The sequence below is a fragment of the Gracilinanus agilis genome, chromosome 6, assembly GCF_016433145.1.
Source record: "Gracilinanus agilis isolate LMUSP501 chromosome 6, AgileGrace, whole genome shotgun sequence".
NCBI classification, from domain to species: domain Eukaryota; kingdom Metazoa; phylum Chordata; class Mammalia; order Didelphimorphia; family Didelphidae; genus Gracilinanus; species Gracilinanus agilis.
Window position 1 is genome coordinate 141,871,639 of NC_058135.1, and position 21,343 is coordinate 141,892,981.

A 21,343-nucleotide genomic window follows, 5' to 3' on the forward strand; every position below is an offset into this window, starting at 1 on the left:
TAACCGTTGGAGAGAAATCACTGAGCGAAAGCTATTTTTTTCTTTACATGTCAACCTCTTGTGAGACCCATCCCTGCAGTAACAGAATTTTAGCATCTTAGAAGTTATGGCTATATTGTCCTCTCCAGGGCTGGTAGTTTGAATAACATTCCTCCAAAACCTAATTTCATTCTGTGCTATTCTTGTCCAAGTCCTTCCAATTATCTCCCATTAATATAAAGAGCTACATCAATTGAGTTCAAACATATTAATTAAATGCCTACAACATTTAGACTCTGTATGTGTCTTTCTCTGTGTTCCCCCAAACAACAGTGTTATCTGCCTTCCCGTGACTTATACCCCATATAAATTTACTTTTCATAAAGTTCAGATAAAAACTGTATTCCCCAAAACCATATGTTGAGGAGTAAATCATTATTTGTTATTTATTTATGTTAAAGCCCTTCTAATATCTCAGTAATGTAGATTTTGGTTTTGATAACCACTTTATAAAAAATGTTATACCATATTTATTTAAGAGTGATTTCTGACTAATACGAGGGAAGAATAACAGAAATATGATTTATTTACAATATGGATGATCCAGAACAAATAAAGGGTTGAAGAATAAAGGAGATGTTCCAGGTGACATTTTAAGTAATATTCAACCAACTATCCTAACATATAGAAATATTTTACAAAATACTAAAATTCTGTTTGATACTGTGACTTAATGCTCCAGGGGTAGCACTGTATAATGAGTAGTAGCCTCCCTCTTGTGCCAGGAAGACCTAAATTCAGGTCCTACCTCTGACAAATATTGGCTCAATGGGCCTGGGCAAGTCACTTAATTTTTCAGTGCCCCAAGAAACTTTATAAAACTAAAAGTTTTCCTGGAGATGTTGATATGTATTGGTCAAGGAAGTTTCTGCACTGATGAAATCATAATTGTGGACCAATCATATATGTGTGTGTGCATAGTAATATTATCTTAACTTTTGTATCTTATATGTAATACCTTTAAAAGTATCTAATGATAAAGAAAATGCCACAGTATATAATATATTGGGAGGTATTACATAGAAAAGGAATAGAAAGTCAGACAAGAAGAATAGTATTCAAATTTGGGTTTTGATACTTACTGGCTATATAATTGAACAAATCACTTAGCCACTTGGTGCCTTAGGCAACTCTCTAAGAAAATAAGATATAAAGAAGCTGCCAATTTGTGCAGATAATGGGACTTTTCTAACCTGAGAGCTTCCTATGTTCTTGAAATTATCCTGTCTCTATCCCTCATGAATTGTGATGGACAAATACCAAACCCTATATAAAGCAGGATCCACGTGGAAAATTCTAACACATACAAAGCAAAAACAATGACACAGTAGGCAATTAATTAATTGTTGTTGTTGTTAATGTTAACATGTCTGCAACCAGGGCAAATGTTGGAATCCCAGATGTACACCCAAGCATTGAGGTCAAACTAGCATTTTCCTGGCAAATAGGAATCTACCTATTAATTCATTACCTAAGGACGGTGATCATGATCTCAAAATGACAAGTAAAACAACAACAGTAATTAACTCTAGGAGCAAAAGGCTAAACAGAAGCCCAATTCATGATTTGGCAAAGCTCACTATATATCATTTTGATGTGCTATCAGTTCCTATTTAAAGCATAGCTACACATTAATTAAATTAAAAAGTAAGTTAAGGAAACATGTTAACAGTCTATATTTTTTCTCATGGATGTTTGCTAAATCAAGATGCTGGCTGCTTTTCATTTGTATGAAGCTAGTATATGTATGTGACTAGATAAATATATAGTCACTAAATAAATGATTAGATAGGTATGTTGACATATTATATATGCAAATATATGCATATACTATAAATCTACACAGACATATCAAGAATACACATTCATCACTAATCAAATAACAAACTCTGAAATCACATTTTAGTCCCTCATGAAAGTCGAAACTTTTATAACAGTGACTATTCATTCAAATCACAAATCCTGCCTTGAATTTCTTTATATAATTTGAAAGATTTATAAAAATTTTATCTTTAATCTAAATGTCTTTTATAATCTAAGCATCTACACATTTCATTTTAATCGGCACATCTTTGGAGTACAAAAGAGTTCTAGGAGAAAGCAAGAGTCAGTGAGTAAATGAAAAATAAAACCAACATGACAAAATCTTTCAACTTCTGGTTCTTCTCAGTTGTTTTTTTCCTACCTCATCCTGTTGCACATCTAACGAAATGACATGCATCACCGTTACCAGATATGTATGCACTTCACTCTCGTCTTTAATACCTATAGCTTGTCAACAGACTTCAGAGAGGCAACTTTGGTTGTCAGAAAAAGTCTTTTAATATCCCTCCTACATAAACTACACAGGGCTCAAATATGACTTCTGCTGTGGGACAGCTAGGGTAGGCCAGTAGATAGAAAGCCAGATTTGGAATCAAGAAGACTTTTCTTCCAGGGTTCAAATACATCCTCACATACTTACTAGCTATGTTACCCTGGGCAAGTTCACTTAACACTATTTGCATCAGTTTCCTAATCTATAAAAATGAGCAAGAGAAAGAAATGGCAAACCACTCCAGTGTCTTTGCCAAGAAAATCTTAAAAGAGGTCACAAAGTGTTGGGCATGACTGAAAAATGACTAAACGAACAAACTTTGAGAAAGATTGCATTCACCCACCACACAGTTTTGTGTATTCCCTTCAATTCCACTCGTCCAATTCATTCACTTCCTTTTTTCTCTGCCCATGCAGATGTCAACATGTTAAGGATCTATGCCTTCTTTGGCAGTGAAAACTCCTTCCACTAAAACAGAACCCAATATATCTTTAAATAAATGAAGGCTCAGAACCAGAGTAACAACTAGTTGAAATGATTTCAGCAATTACAAACCTAAGAAATACCAGAGTTGGCATATAAACCTAGGTCTTCCTGATTATAAATCCACTCTATCCACAATACCATGCTGCCTCTCCCTATCAGGATATGTAGCCAAAGAGGGTGCCACACAAATCCCTAGAAATGTGGAAAAATTTTTTTCCATGCATGCACTTCACACACCCAAAAATAGTCTTGCACATGAATGAATTAGATAGTGTTTAATAAAGTTGTGATGAAATTAAAAAGTATTGTTCCAGCCTGCTAAACAATATCTTCATAAATTAATTCATCTGTGAACCCAGAATTCTTCTATAAGATGCATCAAGGACATAATCACCTGGTGTTACTCTTTCCTTTGAATTATCCTTTTATTCCCACTTTAATTGAGAATCTTCTTTGGTAATAGTCATTTGAGGGTCAGAATGTCAATGTGTGTTTATTTCCAATATACAAAACAAGAAAGAGGATGGAAATGATCTGCAACATAAAATGAGGAATATACAAATATTATTGGGTGATAATTTCTAGTATATTAAAATGAAGGATATGAAAAATAATAGCCTTGACATTGAATCTAGAGATGTCTATAATATAGTAGAATAAAAATGATCAAATATATAAATAATATCCATCAGATAAATCTTCTCTCTTTAGTCTATGATTGTGTGCTACCATGCTCATCATGGGTTTGACTAAATTCTTCATCTTTATGGATTAAAGTTTGAGTAAAATGTGAAATGAAATGGCTGCTCATACTCTTTGGAATAGACAAAGAAAACTAATGCATGCAACCAGACAAAAACCATTATCAATCTATTATTTAGGGGGAAAAAATCTGAAAACAAATAAAGAAATAGTAACTGGACATTTGATAGATCTTTGATTTTTGTGATTTCATCAGAGTGGGGAATTTTTGGTATGGAAATTTCATCAATCAACATAGATCCTGTCAATTATATGAGTTGTCTATTAGATTATGTATCTATAACTCTGAAGTTGAAGCCTAAAGAGTCCCTTGAGATACACAAAGGTCAATTTGTTTGTACAGGGTGACAGAAATAGTTAAGTATCAGAGCCAATGTTCAAAATTAGATCATCTGTCACATAGAGCACTCTGGATAATATTAAACTCATGGAGGAATGAAGTAAAAGAAGAAATATGATATTATTTTGAAAGAACTGAGGAGTAAAAAACAAAAAACTATTTTTTTCAGAATGTGAAATAGAAATTTCACATTCTGAACAAAATATATGTTTATTGAACTGAATTTTATTGAATAGAAAGGAAAACAAAACCCAAGTTTTGACAAAGTCAATAGGAACCTCTAAAGCACTATGATTAAAACTTACTTAAATCTTTTAGAAGACTACTTTCCCATTTTGTAGTTATGCACTGCAAATCTTGATATAAGAAAATGAATTCAAAAACAGACAAATAACAGCTAAAGAAGGAAAATTTCTGCCAGTTATGGATCGTATATAATGAGAGGAAAAGGACAGATTCAGTAATGAATGTACCATCTCATCAGCATGCAATATGAGTTGAGTGATTGAGTCTCCTTTCAGGAATCCAAGACAAATGAGGAAGAATGAAGTTGATAGTTACATACTGCTGTGAGAATAGGTTGTAGCAATGTTAACAATTAAATTACTGGCATTTTGCTGTATAAAACGATGCAATGGATGGTTTCAGAGAAATCTGGAAAGATTGATATCATTTGATACAGAGAGAAGTCAGAACAAGGAGGAAATTTATACAAAAATAACATTGTAAAGACAACTTTGAATGACTTATGAACAGTAATCAATGTAATGATCAATCCCAATTTTAGAGGACAAGGAATGAAGGAAAAGTGATAGATTAAAAATATAAAATGAAACATATTTTGGACACAATCAATATGGGAATTTATTTTATGAGACTATGCAAGTTTATTAGGACTATTTTTTTTTCTTTCCCAAATGGCTGAGGGGTGGGAAGATGAAGAATGGAATAAGAAGGCAGGAAGGAAGGAAGGAAGGAAGGAAGGGAGGGAGGGAGGGAGGGAAGGAGGGAGGGAGGAAGTGAGGAAGAAAAGAGGTAATTGAGGTATTTTTAATTAAAAGAAGATTACAGAATAGAGGCAAGAAAGATGCATAGATGAATGGAACAGCTATAGGTTGAATAAGTATATTTGAAAAATAAGCTGTGCATAATGGATATCTATTATTTTAAACACATTCTTTTTTCCCTCTCCTACCACACACACACACACACACACACACACACACACACACACACACATATATATATATATATATATATATATATATATAAATGCCTGATTTATCTCGTGTTTTTTAAATTTAAAATAAAAATGAAATAAATATAAGTTAGTGTGTGACTGTGCATGTATGTTTTAAGGTGTATGGGAACCTTCTTTACAACAACCTTGGGAGTTATATACTATAAATGTTCTTATCATTGTTTTATATGTAAAGAAATTAAACTCAAAAGCATTAAATATTTCTTATATTCATCAAGTTAGTGTGTGTTCAAGACAGGATTTGAAGTCAAGTTATTTCACACTAAGCCCAGCACACTTTCTATATAGTACATATTGCACATAAGACAATTTAAGATCTAAGGACTTGGGTTCCATAAATCTGTGTTTATGCATGTGTTTATTGTGTTAATAACTATTTCAACATAAGGGGTTTTCTTTGTACTATACCTTTTAATTCAAACATTTAAAAACTTTTTTTTCTGAAAAAAGGATCCATAATGGATCATCACTGGTCTATAATTTTTTTAATGATTAAGAACCTCTCCTGTAAGGTATGCCATATAAGCTGACAAATAAAAAAAGAAGTTAATATCATTGTCATATAAAAAAGTGTTTGAAATAGTTTCAGAAACCACAAAGATATAAAACTTTCACGAAAAGGAAAAACAGTGCTTTTCTTCATAAAATGGAAGATTAATTGTATTATTTAAATAGCTCATTTTAAAATATTATCTATGAACACAAGGAAAGATAATTTTGAATTAATTAAAGCTGAGAAAAATGATAGATTTATTTTCCCTGTAAATCAAGAATAAGGGGATGTCCCTATGAGTATCACAACTCACCTGGTGTCCTTAGTGGCCTTGAGGCTGAGAGATCAACTGAATCGCCCATTGTCACATAGCTACATATTGTCAGAGGAAGGATTTGCATACAAGTTTTCTAGTCTCCTATTCGAGCATTTTATCCATTGTATCATTTATAAATTAATTGTGAAATAAATAGATTATAAAAAGAAGACAGTCATATTGTAAAAAGATTGAGCTACTTTGTTATTTCAAATTTGCTGAAATACAACACTTTCAAAATCAGAAGAGGGAAAGGAGAAACATTCATTCATTTACTTGAAAGTATGATCATGGTTTATTTGACCTACTTTTCTGATGAGCTGAGGGCTATAATATTTACCAAAAATGGATCATCAATTTTCAAAAGATTCCAAATATATTAAAACACACTAATATAAATAACACTATTTAGTATAACTTCACTTTCTTTGATAACTTTAGAGGACCCTTTGGAATAATTCCTTCCCTAGGATAATTATTAGCAGCATCAATAATCACATACTTCTAAAGATAAGAGAATGTAGAGAAGATTGAATGGAAATTATACTATTTATTGTATAGTATTTGTCCTCTATAAAGGCAGAATGCATGAACAATTTTTATTACCTGACTTCTTTGTGTTTTAAATTATGAGTTAAGAGAATTTACTGTAGACAATATGGCAATTAGACTATTACAGTCAAATGTAATTTGACTCTGATAAACTTTTTCAAGGAGGAAGATTGTTATTAGAAATTAGGATACCTACTTGAAACAGAAATAAACATTAAAAAATTAAAAATTGAATTAAGTAAAAAAAAGGATAAAAACCCTATTGATTATCCTACCAGTATCAGACACTATCTTATTATCTTCTAAGACCTAAGAATACAAAAGAAAGGACGTAGAAGAGATACACAGACCATGATTAAATGGTTGGAAAATAAAATCCATTAAAATAACTATAATAGTTATCAGCCTTGAAAAGAGTCTAATATGTTTGCTTCTTCTAATCTGTGTGTTTGAGTAAGTGAAGGGTGATAGGGAGAGGGCACATAGGGTATAGAAAGAACTATTTTATCTCTATTCATTATGTGTACATTAAGTTAAAATATTTGCAATCTGTTGCTAAATGTAGGAGAGGTAGTAGGTTATCCTAGAAAATCCCTTCTAGCACTATTAGTCTATGAAGAAAGCAATAGATTTAAAATCTCTCTCTCTCTCTCTCTCTCTCTCTCTCTCTCTCTCTCTCTCTCTCTCTCTCTCTCTTTCACACACACACACACACACACACGCACACACGCACACACACACCATCTCATTTATTCTCATTCCATCTTCTAACTTCTTTGGTTAAATAAGACATATAAGCAGTTGTCCTTCAATTAATTCTGCCTATTTTGTTTTGGTCAAAACTCTGTTTAACATTTTATTCTAAAAATTCTTGTTATTGCCTTGGAAATTTTGGCTATTAAAATTAAATCTGCAAAATTCAGCTATTTCATGTTGCAAAATTTTGGAGAGAATGGGGACAAAGATTGCATCTAATTTGACTCACTTAACTTGCATATAATTTCCCCAAAGTTTAAAGCAATAAAGCGACTTGCATAATAAGTTCCTGCAACTCAGAGATATATGAATTGTTTAAACCTAGAGGGAACCGTGGAAATCATCTAGTTCAATTCTCTTCATTTCAGAGACAGACTCTGGTGAAATCAGAGAACAGGACGATTCTTCCTTCTTGAGCTTTGGACAGAGTACCTGAACCCTGATTTATGTTAGGATTTGTTGTGTTTGGGGTTTGTTCATCTGTTTTGGTTATTGGTAGCATCACCTCACTGTTAATATGTAACATGTTTGCGATCTGCTAAAACCCTCAGACTGTTTACATATTAAGAAAAGTGGACCTCTTTTATCCTATAGTTCTATGACTGATTTTTTGAAAATGGGATGAAGAACTTGACATATATCCCTACTAAATATTAACTTGTCATAGAATCTCAGAACCTGAAATTTAAAACAAACTTCTGAAGATACGAAGTCCTACCCGTAATTAGACCAAAATCTCTTCTACAACTTTCCCAATGTGATCATCTATCACTGTTGCTGTTGTTTATACCATTAAAAAATTCTCATCTTTGCTATGGACTTCAGATAGAAATGGTACAGGGACAAAGTTGCTACTATTTTATATTTAATATTCTGTAGAATATTAAACAAGTGGAGAAAACCACTGCTTTTAGAGTTGAATAAAAGAATTAAAATATGGGCTTATTTTATAGTTATCATAATCATTCTTATTCACCATCATTACAATCTTTTAGAATTTATATGTAATTTTGATCTCTCTTTTCCTCTAGTTTCCACATTCAACTATTCTAGAAAGAAGAAGAAGAAGAAGAAGAAGAAGAAGAAGAAGAAGAAGAAGAAAAGAATTACTTTAATGGCAAAGTCAGGACTAGAACTCAAGCCTCCTAACTCCAAGGCTACTTCCCTTTCCAGTTTCTCTTTAAAATTGCCTAAAATAAATTATTCCTTATAGTTATTTCCTAAACCATTGACATCTACCCTTCTAATATTCAGTGATAGGTTCATATACAATTAACACCATTCCCAATAATTTCTACTTTCTTCAGTTCTCTCAAATCCAGGCTCTATAGAAACTGAGTTAACCACTGTGGTTAGTGTAATGGGAAAAAGCAGTGGTTTTGGAATGAGACAATTCAGATTTAAATCCCAACTCTGCTATTTATTATCTGAAAAAATTGGGGTAAGCCACTTCATCTTTCTGGTCTTCAGTCATCCTATCTATAAAATAAGAAGATTGAACTAAATCATATCGGCTGGGCACTCCAATGCTAAATCCTATCATGCCTGGTTGCTTGCTTCTTAAAGATAAAGTTGTACTTTAGAAACTACATGGTTATAAAACAGAAATCTTGATTCTATATGACTACAGAAAATCCCATGTATGAAGGGTTATTTTTTTGAGCCATGTGCTCTTTCCAAATTACAAATTTTGATAATTGCATCCTTGTCCTTAAATTGTTTCTAATATTGCTATATTGTGAAAACTTTTCAACCCCCAAATCACCACCATATCATTTTGAGTGATTTTTAACTTTTTAAACTATACTATCCATACATTAACTATAAATTCCAAATTCTTCTGAGAGAAATACTCATTTAATTTTTTACAAACAGATTTTTGTTATCCTGCTCTTTATATTTTAGGCTTGCCATATGGTATAGTTATATTTTATATCACATGTTTTTAAAATTGAAATTAAATATTGATTTTAAAGAAATAAAAGTAAAATTGTGTTTTTATTTTTCCCTTCACTATATAGCAGTAAAAAAAGTAAATCCATGGGAGAAAGGAACTAAAAATCACTATAACTTTTTCTGTGGATCTGACTAATGGTAATTTGATTATAAACCTACTATCTAAATATTTTTGCTTTCTTTTCTTTGTGGGTGGATCAATTTTCACTGTGCCTGAATATTAATTTACGACAGTTAAAAATTACATTGAGTTTAGAGCAAAAACCTTTCCACAAGTTTCTTATGAATAGCTGGAAAACGAATTCAAAACCATCCACTAATTGATCACAAGAAGAGAAAATTTCACAGCATAATATAGTATGTATTTTAATCCTTAAGAGTTACAGTGTATATTTTTATAAAAAAAAAATATAAATTCCAAATAATTTTAAGAACCCTGACAAAAATTTTAAATATCATTTTTTTCTGAAGAAAATCATGTGCCTAAATACCTTGCTTTTTTATAAGGGGGAATTGTATGTACAAGCAAATTTAACTGATGATTTGGCTTTACATTTTAATGCTATACATAGAAAAATTACTTCCCTGTAGAAATGATTCTAGTTCAATGATCAAGTGGTATTCATATGATGATTCTCTGTCACCATCTTAGAAATGATCTGGAGTTGGACATTGTTAGAGTTGGTGTTAGACAACATCTAGGCTAACTCCTTCATTTTACAGACAAGGAAACAAGACCTCACTATCAGATGTGAGTAGTGCTTCAAAAAAAAGAAAAGACTGAATTATCAATGTTTTAGTTATCTTCTTACTTTAAAACCTAATTTTCTAATCCAAGAAAAAAATTTATTATCACACTCAAAACTTTATCATTCATTTTAACTGTAAGTCATGAGTGTCTGTTTTCAAGATCCTTTTTAAAAAAGAAGAAAAATTCTACTTGTATTAACCTTATTTTACTACAATTATTTTATTTCTCTGTTATGTATTTAAACATATTCACAGCCTCACTTCAAGCTGTCTTTGAAGAAGAGACTCATTTCACATCGGTCTGCATCACACCCTATGTTCCTACAAATCTTGCAGTTTCCCATAAACAGCTTTCCCTTTTCTACCTGTGTCTTTGCTCTTTCTCCTCACACCAATCTCTTGGAATCCTTTGCTCTCTTTAATACTCAGCTCAGTGCCTGTCTCTTGCCTAATATTTTCCTGATCTAACGATTATTACTTTCTCTGTCTCTGTCTCTGTCTCTGTTTCTGTGTCTGTCTGTCTGTCTGTCTGTCTGTCTGTCTGTCTGTCTGTCTCTCTCTCTCTCTCTCTCTCTCTCTCTCACACACACACACACACACACACACACACACACACACACAGAGTTTCTTGAAAGAAACAGGAATAGAAATGGAGCTAGAGATGCTTATTATTGTTAGTTCCTAACAGAAGGCTAGTGGAATCTTAAGATTCTTGATGAAAACCACTTGTATTATAGTCTTAATGACAATGTTTTGCTTGCTAATTTTAAAAACTATATACATTTTTAAAAATCTGGACCTGGGATTTCATTGCTGCAGTAAAGGAATATTACTCCATTAATTTTTGGTATTAGAGGGTAGCTTGAGGGTACTGAGAGTTTAAAGGGCCATACCACAGTCACACAGCAAGTAGGTGCCAGAAGAAATATAACTGTGTGAAAAATATAACCCCAAAGATAATTGTGCTCAAGAATTATTTTGGATAAAGGTCAAATGATTTTTCTTATTCACTCTTCAAATCAAATCTGAGTAGTGACACCACTTTAGAGGAAATTTGAGTTATAAGAAGGCATTTAGCCTTAGGACAGAAAGAACTTTGATAAAAGGTGACTGAGGTTAAAGGAAGAAGATCATGGGAAGTGGGAACAGAGAAAATGAATGGTGCCAGTCTCTCCTTGTCTGTTGCATCCTCATTTCAACTCTAACTCTGAAGCATGGGGATTCTGACTTGCCAGAGTCTGACTAAGAGATGAACCTGATGTTCTTTAGGGTGGACAAAAGGAAACTTGTTATGCTTAATTTATTTATTCCTGGCAAAGTGATCGATGTATTTTGGCTTTCGAAATTCTTAGCACTTTTCTCAATTACTAAAATTAAGGCTTTGAAAAGTAAATTGTCATCAATGGCTCAAATGCATGTCAATTAAAGAGAAACTAGCATTAAGTCAAATGATTTAAAGAATATCTAAAATTTTAAAGTCTCCTTTATCATCTAAAAAGTACATATAATATTTGATCATAAGATTAAGAAAAAAATAATTGATAAGATCATTTGCATTGCAAATTTAAAATTTTCAATATTCAAATAACAACTTATGCAGGGCTAGAAGTTACTTGTGTCTATGTGATTACTAGTGAAACACTTGGCAAGGATAATTTACTACTCAAAAATATTTCAAAGGGTGGTTACAAGTTATGTGTACTTACTCAGATACGCATTTTTAAAATTTCCATTTTAAGTCCTATGACTTCCTCTTCAAAACACAATAAAAAAAATTTTAATTGAATCCTTTAATTCATACCTTTAGTGTAAGCACAGGAACACACAAGAAATATGATTACACACTGTCTAGAGGTTTGGGGTGTTTTTAAAATCAAATAAAATACAACGGTCAGATTGAATTTAGTCTACCACAAGCTACAATATTTAATAGAATTAATATTGTAGTTTTTTTTCCTTTATTAGTGTTTGAATTGCCATGGCTTATCAGACATTCTTGAATTCAATATTGTTTATTAAAATAATTTCTTAACTAAATTTCAAAATAATTGATTTTATTTGTAATGCTATGTATTTGATTTTATGTAAAAATATTATTCTGAGAAGAGATTCATAGAATTCACCATATGGATAAAAGGGTCCATGACAAAAAATCATTGTTAAGAACTTTGGATCTATGTCTATTGCAGTTTACCAAGTGGCACTTCATTTTCTGAAAGAGTAAAAATAGGAAATTATGTGCTTCTGTTATATTTCTCCTCATAACAAAAAAAGTAAAGTCTATGCTTAAATTGGAGATATCTTCCTATCCAACAATAACTCAAGAAAATTTATGTTTAAATTATATTTATGTAGATATGATAATAATCAGAAAAAGAATGAGTTTTCTTAATCTAGTATGAAATTATAGAATGAAAAAAATTTGACTTAATGCCTTGAGTTTCTTTGGGTCCCAAATAAATATTTATTAGTATTATCATCATCCATATAAACCTTTTTATATACAAATGATAATTAAAATGAATCATGATCTTGCTGGTCAAATGATATATTTCATAAATAAGCCAACATAAGAGATAATACAAATAGAAATCCTAAAAACAATGCTATTTGAAATTTGCTTTTATTTTTAACTTGACTTGTGCTTTTATTGACCTTTGGAACTCATTATATGGAAACTTCCTTTATATATTCAGCAAAGTTAAATGACTTGTGAAAGGTCATCTAACCAACAGATATCAGAGATCTTTTAAACTCTATGAAGGTCAGCTATCCACCAAACCAAGCTGTCTCTACTTACTGAATTTTTTAATGTTCTACTGAAACCCAGAAAATAAGTAAATTGAATTTACATATAATAATAAACCAGATTCCATCACCTTCCTATTACTCAAATTTCATATTACTCATAGAAATACAGTTACTATGTTTTTATATGACAAGGCAAAAGTTAAACCTGGATCAAATTAGCAGTGGTCATTTAGTCAAAGTATACCATGGATTTAGTTATACTTGCTAAGTGGGACTCTGATAAATAGTTGATCATCTGATAAAGACTGGCATTAATTTTTAGAAAAATAATGGGGAAAAGACATCTTTTTGACAGTTACAGATAGTCTTCCAGGTTTCATATGAATGTTCAAATGAGAAAGCCATTAGATCCTTTGCAAGTTCTTTATTCTAGACAGCAATAGACTTGAAGATTTAAATCTAATAACTTTTTGTTATCTAATTTCATAATATTTTAAGAGGACATAGTTCTCTTTTTCTTTCACTACATTCTAAGATTTTTTTCTGTTCATCTCATTTAAGCATTCTTAATATAACTTTTTTTTTCTTTAAGAAGACAGCCCTTATGTTTCCATCCTTCCAATGGAAGATAGTCTTTGACTCTTCCAAGCAAGAAAACTCTCATGGAGTAAAATTACTCTACAAGGGAAAAAGTCATTACTATTTCATCAAAGAAGTTAAAGGTTTTTATCTTCCTCAAATACTGTTTCATCTTGACTTGACCAAGACACTTGACTTTCCTCTGACATTTATCCATTAACCAAAAGGAGTGATGCTATAAACTGTCTTCTCCCTACCTGACAATGAATGCTCTTGAGACCAAATGGGTTCTATGTGTAAAGTCATTTGAAATGCTCAGATGAAAGTTGACATTTAAGTCTAAGGCATTTTTACTATGAAAAATAAAAATTATGAAAGAAAATACTGCATCTAGAGGACAGTCCTAAAAATCACAGGGTTAATTCTGATTTTAAAAACATCTCAAAAACAGAAGAACACAAAGGACTAACTGGATGACTTTTCTAAAACCACTCACTCTCAATTGCACTATTTCCTCAGTGCTAACTACAATCAGAGACTTGAATTCACACCAATGCTAAGGAAGTAGGTAGGCAAGACAGATAAAACTATAGTCATAGAACAACCAAAGATGCTAGCACCTAGAGGATAATGTACTCTGACCATACCTCTCCAATATGGCCCACGGTGACTAAGGCCACTATGGATGGATGAAAATATCTCAACTATAAGAAAAAGCCCTCAAGCAATTAAAGTGTTGATAAAAGCACTTTTTTTACCTTAACTTAGTCCTTAAAAAGCACAAACATAATAAGCAGGAAAGTAATTTCCAAAAAGAATGTGACTATAGAAACCACTTTGACAAAACAATAAAGTTTGCGTCTTTGGATATTCGGTATGATCATATTGTATCCTGCTCTGGGGGATCAGTCTTTCAGATTATTCCCCTCTCCAGTGCCCTTGGATATAAGAATCATTTTTCTCCATAGTTTCTGAAAAACCTACCCCAGTTTACTGAAGAGAAGGGAAGGTCACACTTTATTTTCTAAAAGGGAACACTTTCACACAGCCTTCGGCATAGTACTTACTCAAATATGGTGGTTTGTAAGGCGCTCGTGTATTAGACAGCAGTCCATCCAGCTCCTTCCTCTCCAGAGTGCTGTGAAGGGCCTTCTCTTTACCAAAGGTGGAAAAAGATCTCTCTGCCCCAGGCTGGGCTTCTGGTGTTTCAAACACTTCAGTGTCTGGCACTGAGTCCATCCCAGGAACGTGTAGATTGCTGCGGTAATCTGCAGCCTGGCGGCCATCTGAGGGGACAAAGGAAGGCATCCAGCATCGATCCGAGTGGCCCAAAGCTTTACACTCCTCAGTACAATTGGAGAAGAGATCCATGCCTAGAAGCAGCAAAAAGATACAAACTGTAGACAAGAGCTTCAGAATCACCAAGGACCCTGAGAAAGGTGCTAGAATATAGGAAGCATAGTGAGGGATTGTTAGAGCATCATGCTCTCTCCATGAAGATGAACGCAACACCATGTTAATTGGAGAATTATGTGGGTCCTCCCTAAAGTCAAATAGTGATCTAAACACAAGAGAGAGAACAGTAGGGAGACCACTGAGAAAGCCTGGTTCATTTCCTTACAGTCCCTTAGGGAAGAAATGGATTTGGTATCCTTTGGAATAAGTATGGGGAAAATATCAGAGTAATGGGGTCTAGCGAGGGCCGGAAAAATGGAACAGTCACAATCTACTGTGAAATTAATCACATGGAAGTCATTCAGATGAAAGACTTTTTATAACTTTTAAAAGATGATAATTGAAAGTTATTTGCTAAGGGTGCTTTTAATGGAGGGGGAAACGTTTTAAGAGGAGTGCTATAGGGTTTTGTTTTGTTTTTTTAAGTATATCGTGAAATTCTGACATGGAACAAAATGAGAACCTTATTGATACATCAAGAAAATGAATAATGCTTTGGTAAAGTGAAATGTTTAAATGGAATTTATTTTCTTTAGCAAGGGGAAACTCCATTTTTATCTCTCCTTACTAACTTTTTAAGAGATTGTTCTCAATGATACTGTAGTAGTCCATATTATCACAACTAATTTCAACTGACTACCTGGAAAGAATCCTAAAGCAAATTACTGTAATTAGTGACCTGCGGTAGTCAAAGCACACAGTGACCTGGCTGTAGATCCTATTGACAAATAGGTTATTACTTGTTCTATACTGGCAAACATTTGTTCCAGCCAACTCAATGCCATTTATTTACATATACTCTAATGCTATTAAGGTTTCAAATGAAAATGCCATTTCCATGGACTTCCTCTGAATGGCATAGAGTGAAATATTTTCTATTGGAAAGTCAAGAATACACATGAAATTTCACACAGTTCTTTCTTCAGTAACACACAGTTGTGGCTGGAGGGTACAGGGGAAAAAAGATTTTGCCCAGGGCCGAGTTTAGAGGGCATGTACATCAATGGGAGTTAGTGAAAAGTAGACATCTCCAAAACCACGGGTGTGCTAAGCTCCTCTCTGGTTTTGCCCTACCTATCCCTACCTATCCCCACTTCCACTTGAACACACATTTTCCTGTCCTGTGTCCAGGTATGGTTTGTGGTTTGTGGTACTTGCCTCTGCAGGAAAAAAAATCTGGTAACAGAATAGTTTTTAGCATTTAACTCTTAAATAAGAATGACAAAGAAAAATCCATTTTACGTTTCTGTGAAGCATGGACAAGCATTCACAGAATATGTTTCAGAACCAGAACTCAATTTAAGTGATTAGAATTTGGTAGTTCGCAAATAGGCGATAGTGGAAAATAAAGTCTTTAAAAATGAAAACTATATGAAAGCAAAATAAAGGTTTAGTTTAAATGAATACAATTGTCTTTAATTAATTAATCAGGTCTTGACTAACCTGAGCTCTTGAGTTAGCATTATTACTTAAAATACTAGCCTATCTTGCATCCGAAGTCGTTTCATATGGGAAATAGTTATCTTGCACTATAGAAAAACATTTTTTTCTCCCAGAAATATAGAACCCCTCTGCATTATCCACAAGTATTCAGGAGATAAGGCAGTTATTTAGGTAAATGGTTTTTTAAAAGGAAGAAAATCCAGGGTCCTTATCACATATTAATCTCATTTTATAATGGCTTTTTTATTTTAAATTAAGCTATGTACGATACCAGTTCTGCGTCTGATTCTAACATTCCATTGATAATTGGTATGCAGAAGTCTGGAAATAAATTAGTGAGCAGTCAGCTGTTGAGGAATGCAAATGTGAACTGAAGCTTGGATTATAGAAGGAAACTCGAAATAGCTTAAAGAAACTCACAATGTTATAGAAGACCCTTGACAAGTACAGTCTTTTATACTATTTCCACCAGGAGGAAAGGAAAAGAAAGGAAAAGAAAGGGGGAAATAAGTTTAATTAATTAAGAAAAGATGAATTGAATCTCCCTGGTGTACCTTTATACTTTTTGCTCTAGAAAAGATTTTAAGTCACTTTTTGGAAAATACCAGTCCTCCTAATATAACTCTTATTCATCTAAGCCAACTGGAAAAAGTTACTTTAACATATGAACTATAAAAAGATCAAAAGGATTAGGCAAGCAAACAGAAAAAAAGTGGCAGTTTTCATTCACAAGGTCACATAAATTAGATTTTCAATCTCTACTAAGGAAATTATTATAATTTCTATGTGGCACTCTCACCAAAAGATAATTTATGTATGACTAACTTCATAGGAAATTGCAAACATTTCACCATGGGACATAATGGCAAGAGGGCCAGACTTGGAGTCAGGAAGATCTAAATTCAAGTCCAGCCTCTGCTCATATAAGCTGGGTGACCAAGGGCAAGGCACTTAACCTTGTAATACTCCAAGCATCTCTTTAAGACTACAAGTTACAGAACTGTTGAAGATATGCATGTGTAAACACACACACACACACACACACACACACACACACACACACACACACACACANGCATCTCATAACACACACACACACACACACACACACACACACACACACACACACACAACTCTATAGGGTTTTCAAGTTGGTTGCTTTTTTTTTTCAAAGCAAAACAGTTAAAAACTAATTGAAACCAATAGGTTTTAAATCTCAATGGATTTTTTCCCCTCCATGACAATTAGACATTTTTAAAAGACTACTTTGATATCAGTTACCAAGATCTGCCTTTTTTCCATGGGCAGCTTCAATATCTTTTCTACATTAAGGAAAATGAATGTAGCCTTTAGCACATTAAATAGTATTTCTAATAAGAAAATGGAAATACTGCTCTCAGTGATAGCTGTGTAAGTTTTTAATGACTACCTTTTCTTTCTCTGTGCACTAGTTTTGCTTCCACATTATCTGTAGCCTGTATTTTTCTATTGCAGTTGCACCATTTTTCATCACTTGCTTTTCATATGCAAGGGACAGTCTCATTAATAATCCTATTTCTTGATTAACAAAGTTATCAGCATTAGTTGAAGAAAATGTTACCTGTGCGCTAAAAAAATAGTTAAGGAACAAAAAATGTATTGTGTGGGTTTGTTTATTTACAAGTAGAGAGGTAGACTGAGAGCCAGGAAGCTTTGAATGCTACCTTAGACAACAGCCACCTGAATCTGGGAAAGTCACTTAAGCTCTGCCTCAGGTGGTTCATCTGTAAAATGATAATGTAAGAACCTTCTTCATAGGGTTACTGTGAAGATCAAATGAGATAATATATATAAAGATCTTGGCAAACCATGAATGTTATCTATTGCTATCATCATTGTTTTTCTTGGTGTTGAAAACTGGTTTTCTGAAAGACTCGCTAAAACTACATTTTAAAGTGAATTTATATAAAAATTCACAGTTGTTATATAAATTGAATATTCATAATACTATAGAATGGGCCTATCCTTTCTGAGTAATGTCTATAATACCACTCGATAGAGTGAAAATCTTTTGCTTCTGCAAGGAAGTGAAACTTGGTCAGAAAAAGCAATAGCTAGAAAGCTTCCTAGACCTTTTTCTTTCTTTGTTTCTTTTCTTAAAATTTTGTAGATTCTTTGATATGCTTCTATAACCACCCTAATTTAGGAATAGAAATTTCCCTTGACCTTCTAAAATAGCCTTTCTTTTCGAATCTCTGAAATACTGCTATAAAATTAACTCAAGTGACTATAAATAGATGTGATTGGATGTTTCAATAAGCAGAGAAAAACCCTCTGTTTATTTTTCTTTGGGGAAGTAACAGCCTTTAGAGCACAGCAAGGGAAAGCAAACAATCAGAATGGCTGTGTAAGCAAAAGCCCTGATTTTTAAATTTGTAATAAAACTGACCAGAGAAAACAATCTAGACATATCAGGAGCATCTCCCATTTAAAAAAAAATCTAATCAATTCACTAGGAATTAAAATCCACAGTCATACTGACATTTACTATCACACTTAACAAATATATCATATCATGTTATTTTCTGCCTGATAATTCTGAATACACATAAATTACCCATATGTGTGTGTGTGTCATACTAGTAATAGTATGACATAGGGTGCTCTATGGACACATGATACTCTGACATTTACAAATCTATTGTTTTGTTTAAATTGAGCCCAAATGAAAAAAAAAAAGAGGAAAAAAACGAAGGCTTAATTCGATGCTTGATATTTAATCCTCATCCATATACTTAGTATGTCAAAACCAGGTGTGGCTGCATTCCAGAAATATACAGGCCATGATTGATTTCTGAAAATTCTGGTCATTTTGAAAAGGATTTCAGGACATACTTTGCTTCAAATCTGTTCTCCTAAATATTTATTTTTTTTCTCTATTCAGAAATAATTTCTACTGAGATGCATGACAGCTGATGTGATAGACTGCCTGTTATGCAAAGATATATTTAGACAAATTTTAAAATACCTATTTTTTAGCTAGAGTAACTCTCCTCTTCTAGTTAAGGAAAATAGAAAATCACAACCGAAAACAAATTGTAATTTCTAAAATATGACAATTTCCCTGCAATTTATACTCTTTCCTAATGATCCTAATTTCACAAAATTATGCATATCACTTTTGTAATGCAAAGCGCTTTCACATACACACACTCACCCACATACAATATACAATTTCTAGATTGTTTAAATAAATAGAAAGAGTATCAACATTTTCCACTTTTCTTAGCAATCTTTAGTCTTATTTTTAAGCATTTTAACTCTTGAAAACAATCCGATATTAATTGGAAAGGAAATATGGACTAAAAAACATATGACAATTTGAGTCAAAGATGAAAAATCTCTGCCCACACTACCTTTATGGACATCAATAATAAAACAATTAAAAGTCTTTAAGGAAAATGGACTTGTTCTCATTTTAGATTTATCACAAATAACAAAACCTAGAAAGACAATTTCCCCCCAACCTCTCTCTCCTAACACTTCATCTTTTTTTTCCTTTTCATTTATAGATCTCTTCTCCATCTCAATTTGTAGCATAGCTCTTCACCAGAAAGTAGTCTTTCCACACTATGAACAAAATGCAACATGTCTTTCCCCCATAATAACAAGGAAGGTGATTTGCCTGCATACAAATTTTGATGGGAGTGGGAAAAGGGAGAATGTAACTGGATCTTAACCTGAATCCCTTTATATATATATATATATATATATGTATGTATGTGTGTGTACATATATATACACATACATATATACACATACATATATATGAAATTATACAAGTATAATTTCATCAATATTCAAACAAATATAAAGCATAAAATGTGCTTTATTTGTTTATTTGCAGTGCACGGGATGGAGATTTTTATTTAAATGTTTCATTTGAAACAAAAGTAAACATCAGTACAAAAAACTAAACTTATTTTAGGAATTATTTTCATTCACACCGATTTCATTGCAAAGGACATGCTTCATTATACTACTGTAGCAGTACCAGAATTCAGCATCCTTTCATTATGTCACATAACAGCCATACTCTTAGGAATATCTACCAATATTCTCCCAATTTCATGAAAGACAGCTCTGAAGTTAATGAAAGAAGCAAACTGATAGAACTAAAGTTAAAATTCAAAGGGCAAAAGCCACAAATCACTGATCGTTGGCTAGGAGCCCACATATAATGAATTGTTCTAAGTCCAGTTTCTTATGCATCAGTGCCCACATAGTGACACCCCAAACTACTTACACCAATATACAGCCCTACTAGGGGTTGCCATTTTAACCTTTTCCTTCAAGGCACTAAGAAATATGATTTTCGTCATCACCTAAGACAATGCTGTAAATAGTTAGGGTATGATTGCATGAATGTAAACTTTGACAAATCAACAATATTGGGAATGTTTGGGGCTTCATTACCTAGGGTTGTTTTATGAGCTTTTAAATCAAAAAGAGACTCTTCTCTTCAAGTTGTTTTGCACATTTTCCCAAATTTCCCATTTCAGAGTATTTTTGAGTATTTCTTAATGCATTGAATATCTCAGAGATTTTAAAGACAGTTAATTCGGATTTCGCCCAGTGCTGCTTATGTATGAGCCTACCACATATCCCTGGCTCCTTGCCATACCTAAGCAATACATCAATAACACACTGAAAACCTCGGGAAGCACCTTGACAAGGCTATAGACAGAAAGTGCCACAGAGCGGTGATCAAGCAGAAGAGTTTCCCCACACGGGTCCAGGTGCAGAGGGAAACTGACAAAGCTCATGTGATTCTCTCTGCAGCTGCCAGCATGTGTGAAGCTCCTCTGTGCAAAAGATGGGTGATAATCTGTGGCTGTGCGGGGCCTCCCTCAGGAGGAGGGAAAGAAAGGGAGGGAACGCGCAACAAAGAGCATAGACAGACAGACAGACAGACAGAGAAAGAAAGAGAGAGAGACAGAGAGAGAGAGAAAGACAGAGACAGAGAGAGAGAGAGAGAGAGAGAGAGAGAGAGAGAGAGAGAGAGAGACAGAGAGAGAGAAAGAGAGAGAGAGAGACAGAGAGAGAGA

General features: G+C 33.1%; 1 protein-coding gene across 1 annotated transcript in view; it reads right to left on the reverse strand.

The window, feature by feature from the left end:
* Positions 1 to 21,343, reverse strand: part of PCDH10 (protocadherin 10) — a 77,638-nt gene that overhangs the window by 47,775 nt on the left and 8,520 nt on the right. The window contains exon 4 of the mRNA XM_044681453.1: positions 14,426 to 14,731. Within this exon, the coding sequence (XP_044537388.1) occupies positions 14,426 to 14,731 (306 nt within the window). The remainder of the gene's footprint in view (positions 1 to 14,425; positions 14,732 to 21,343) is intronic.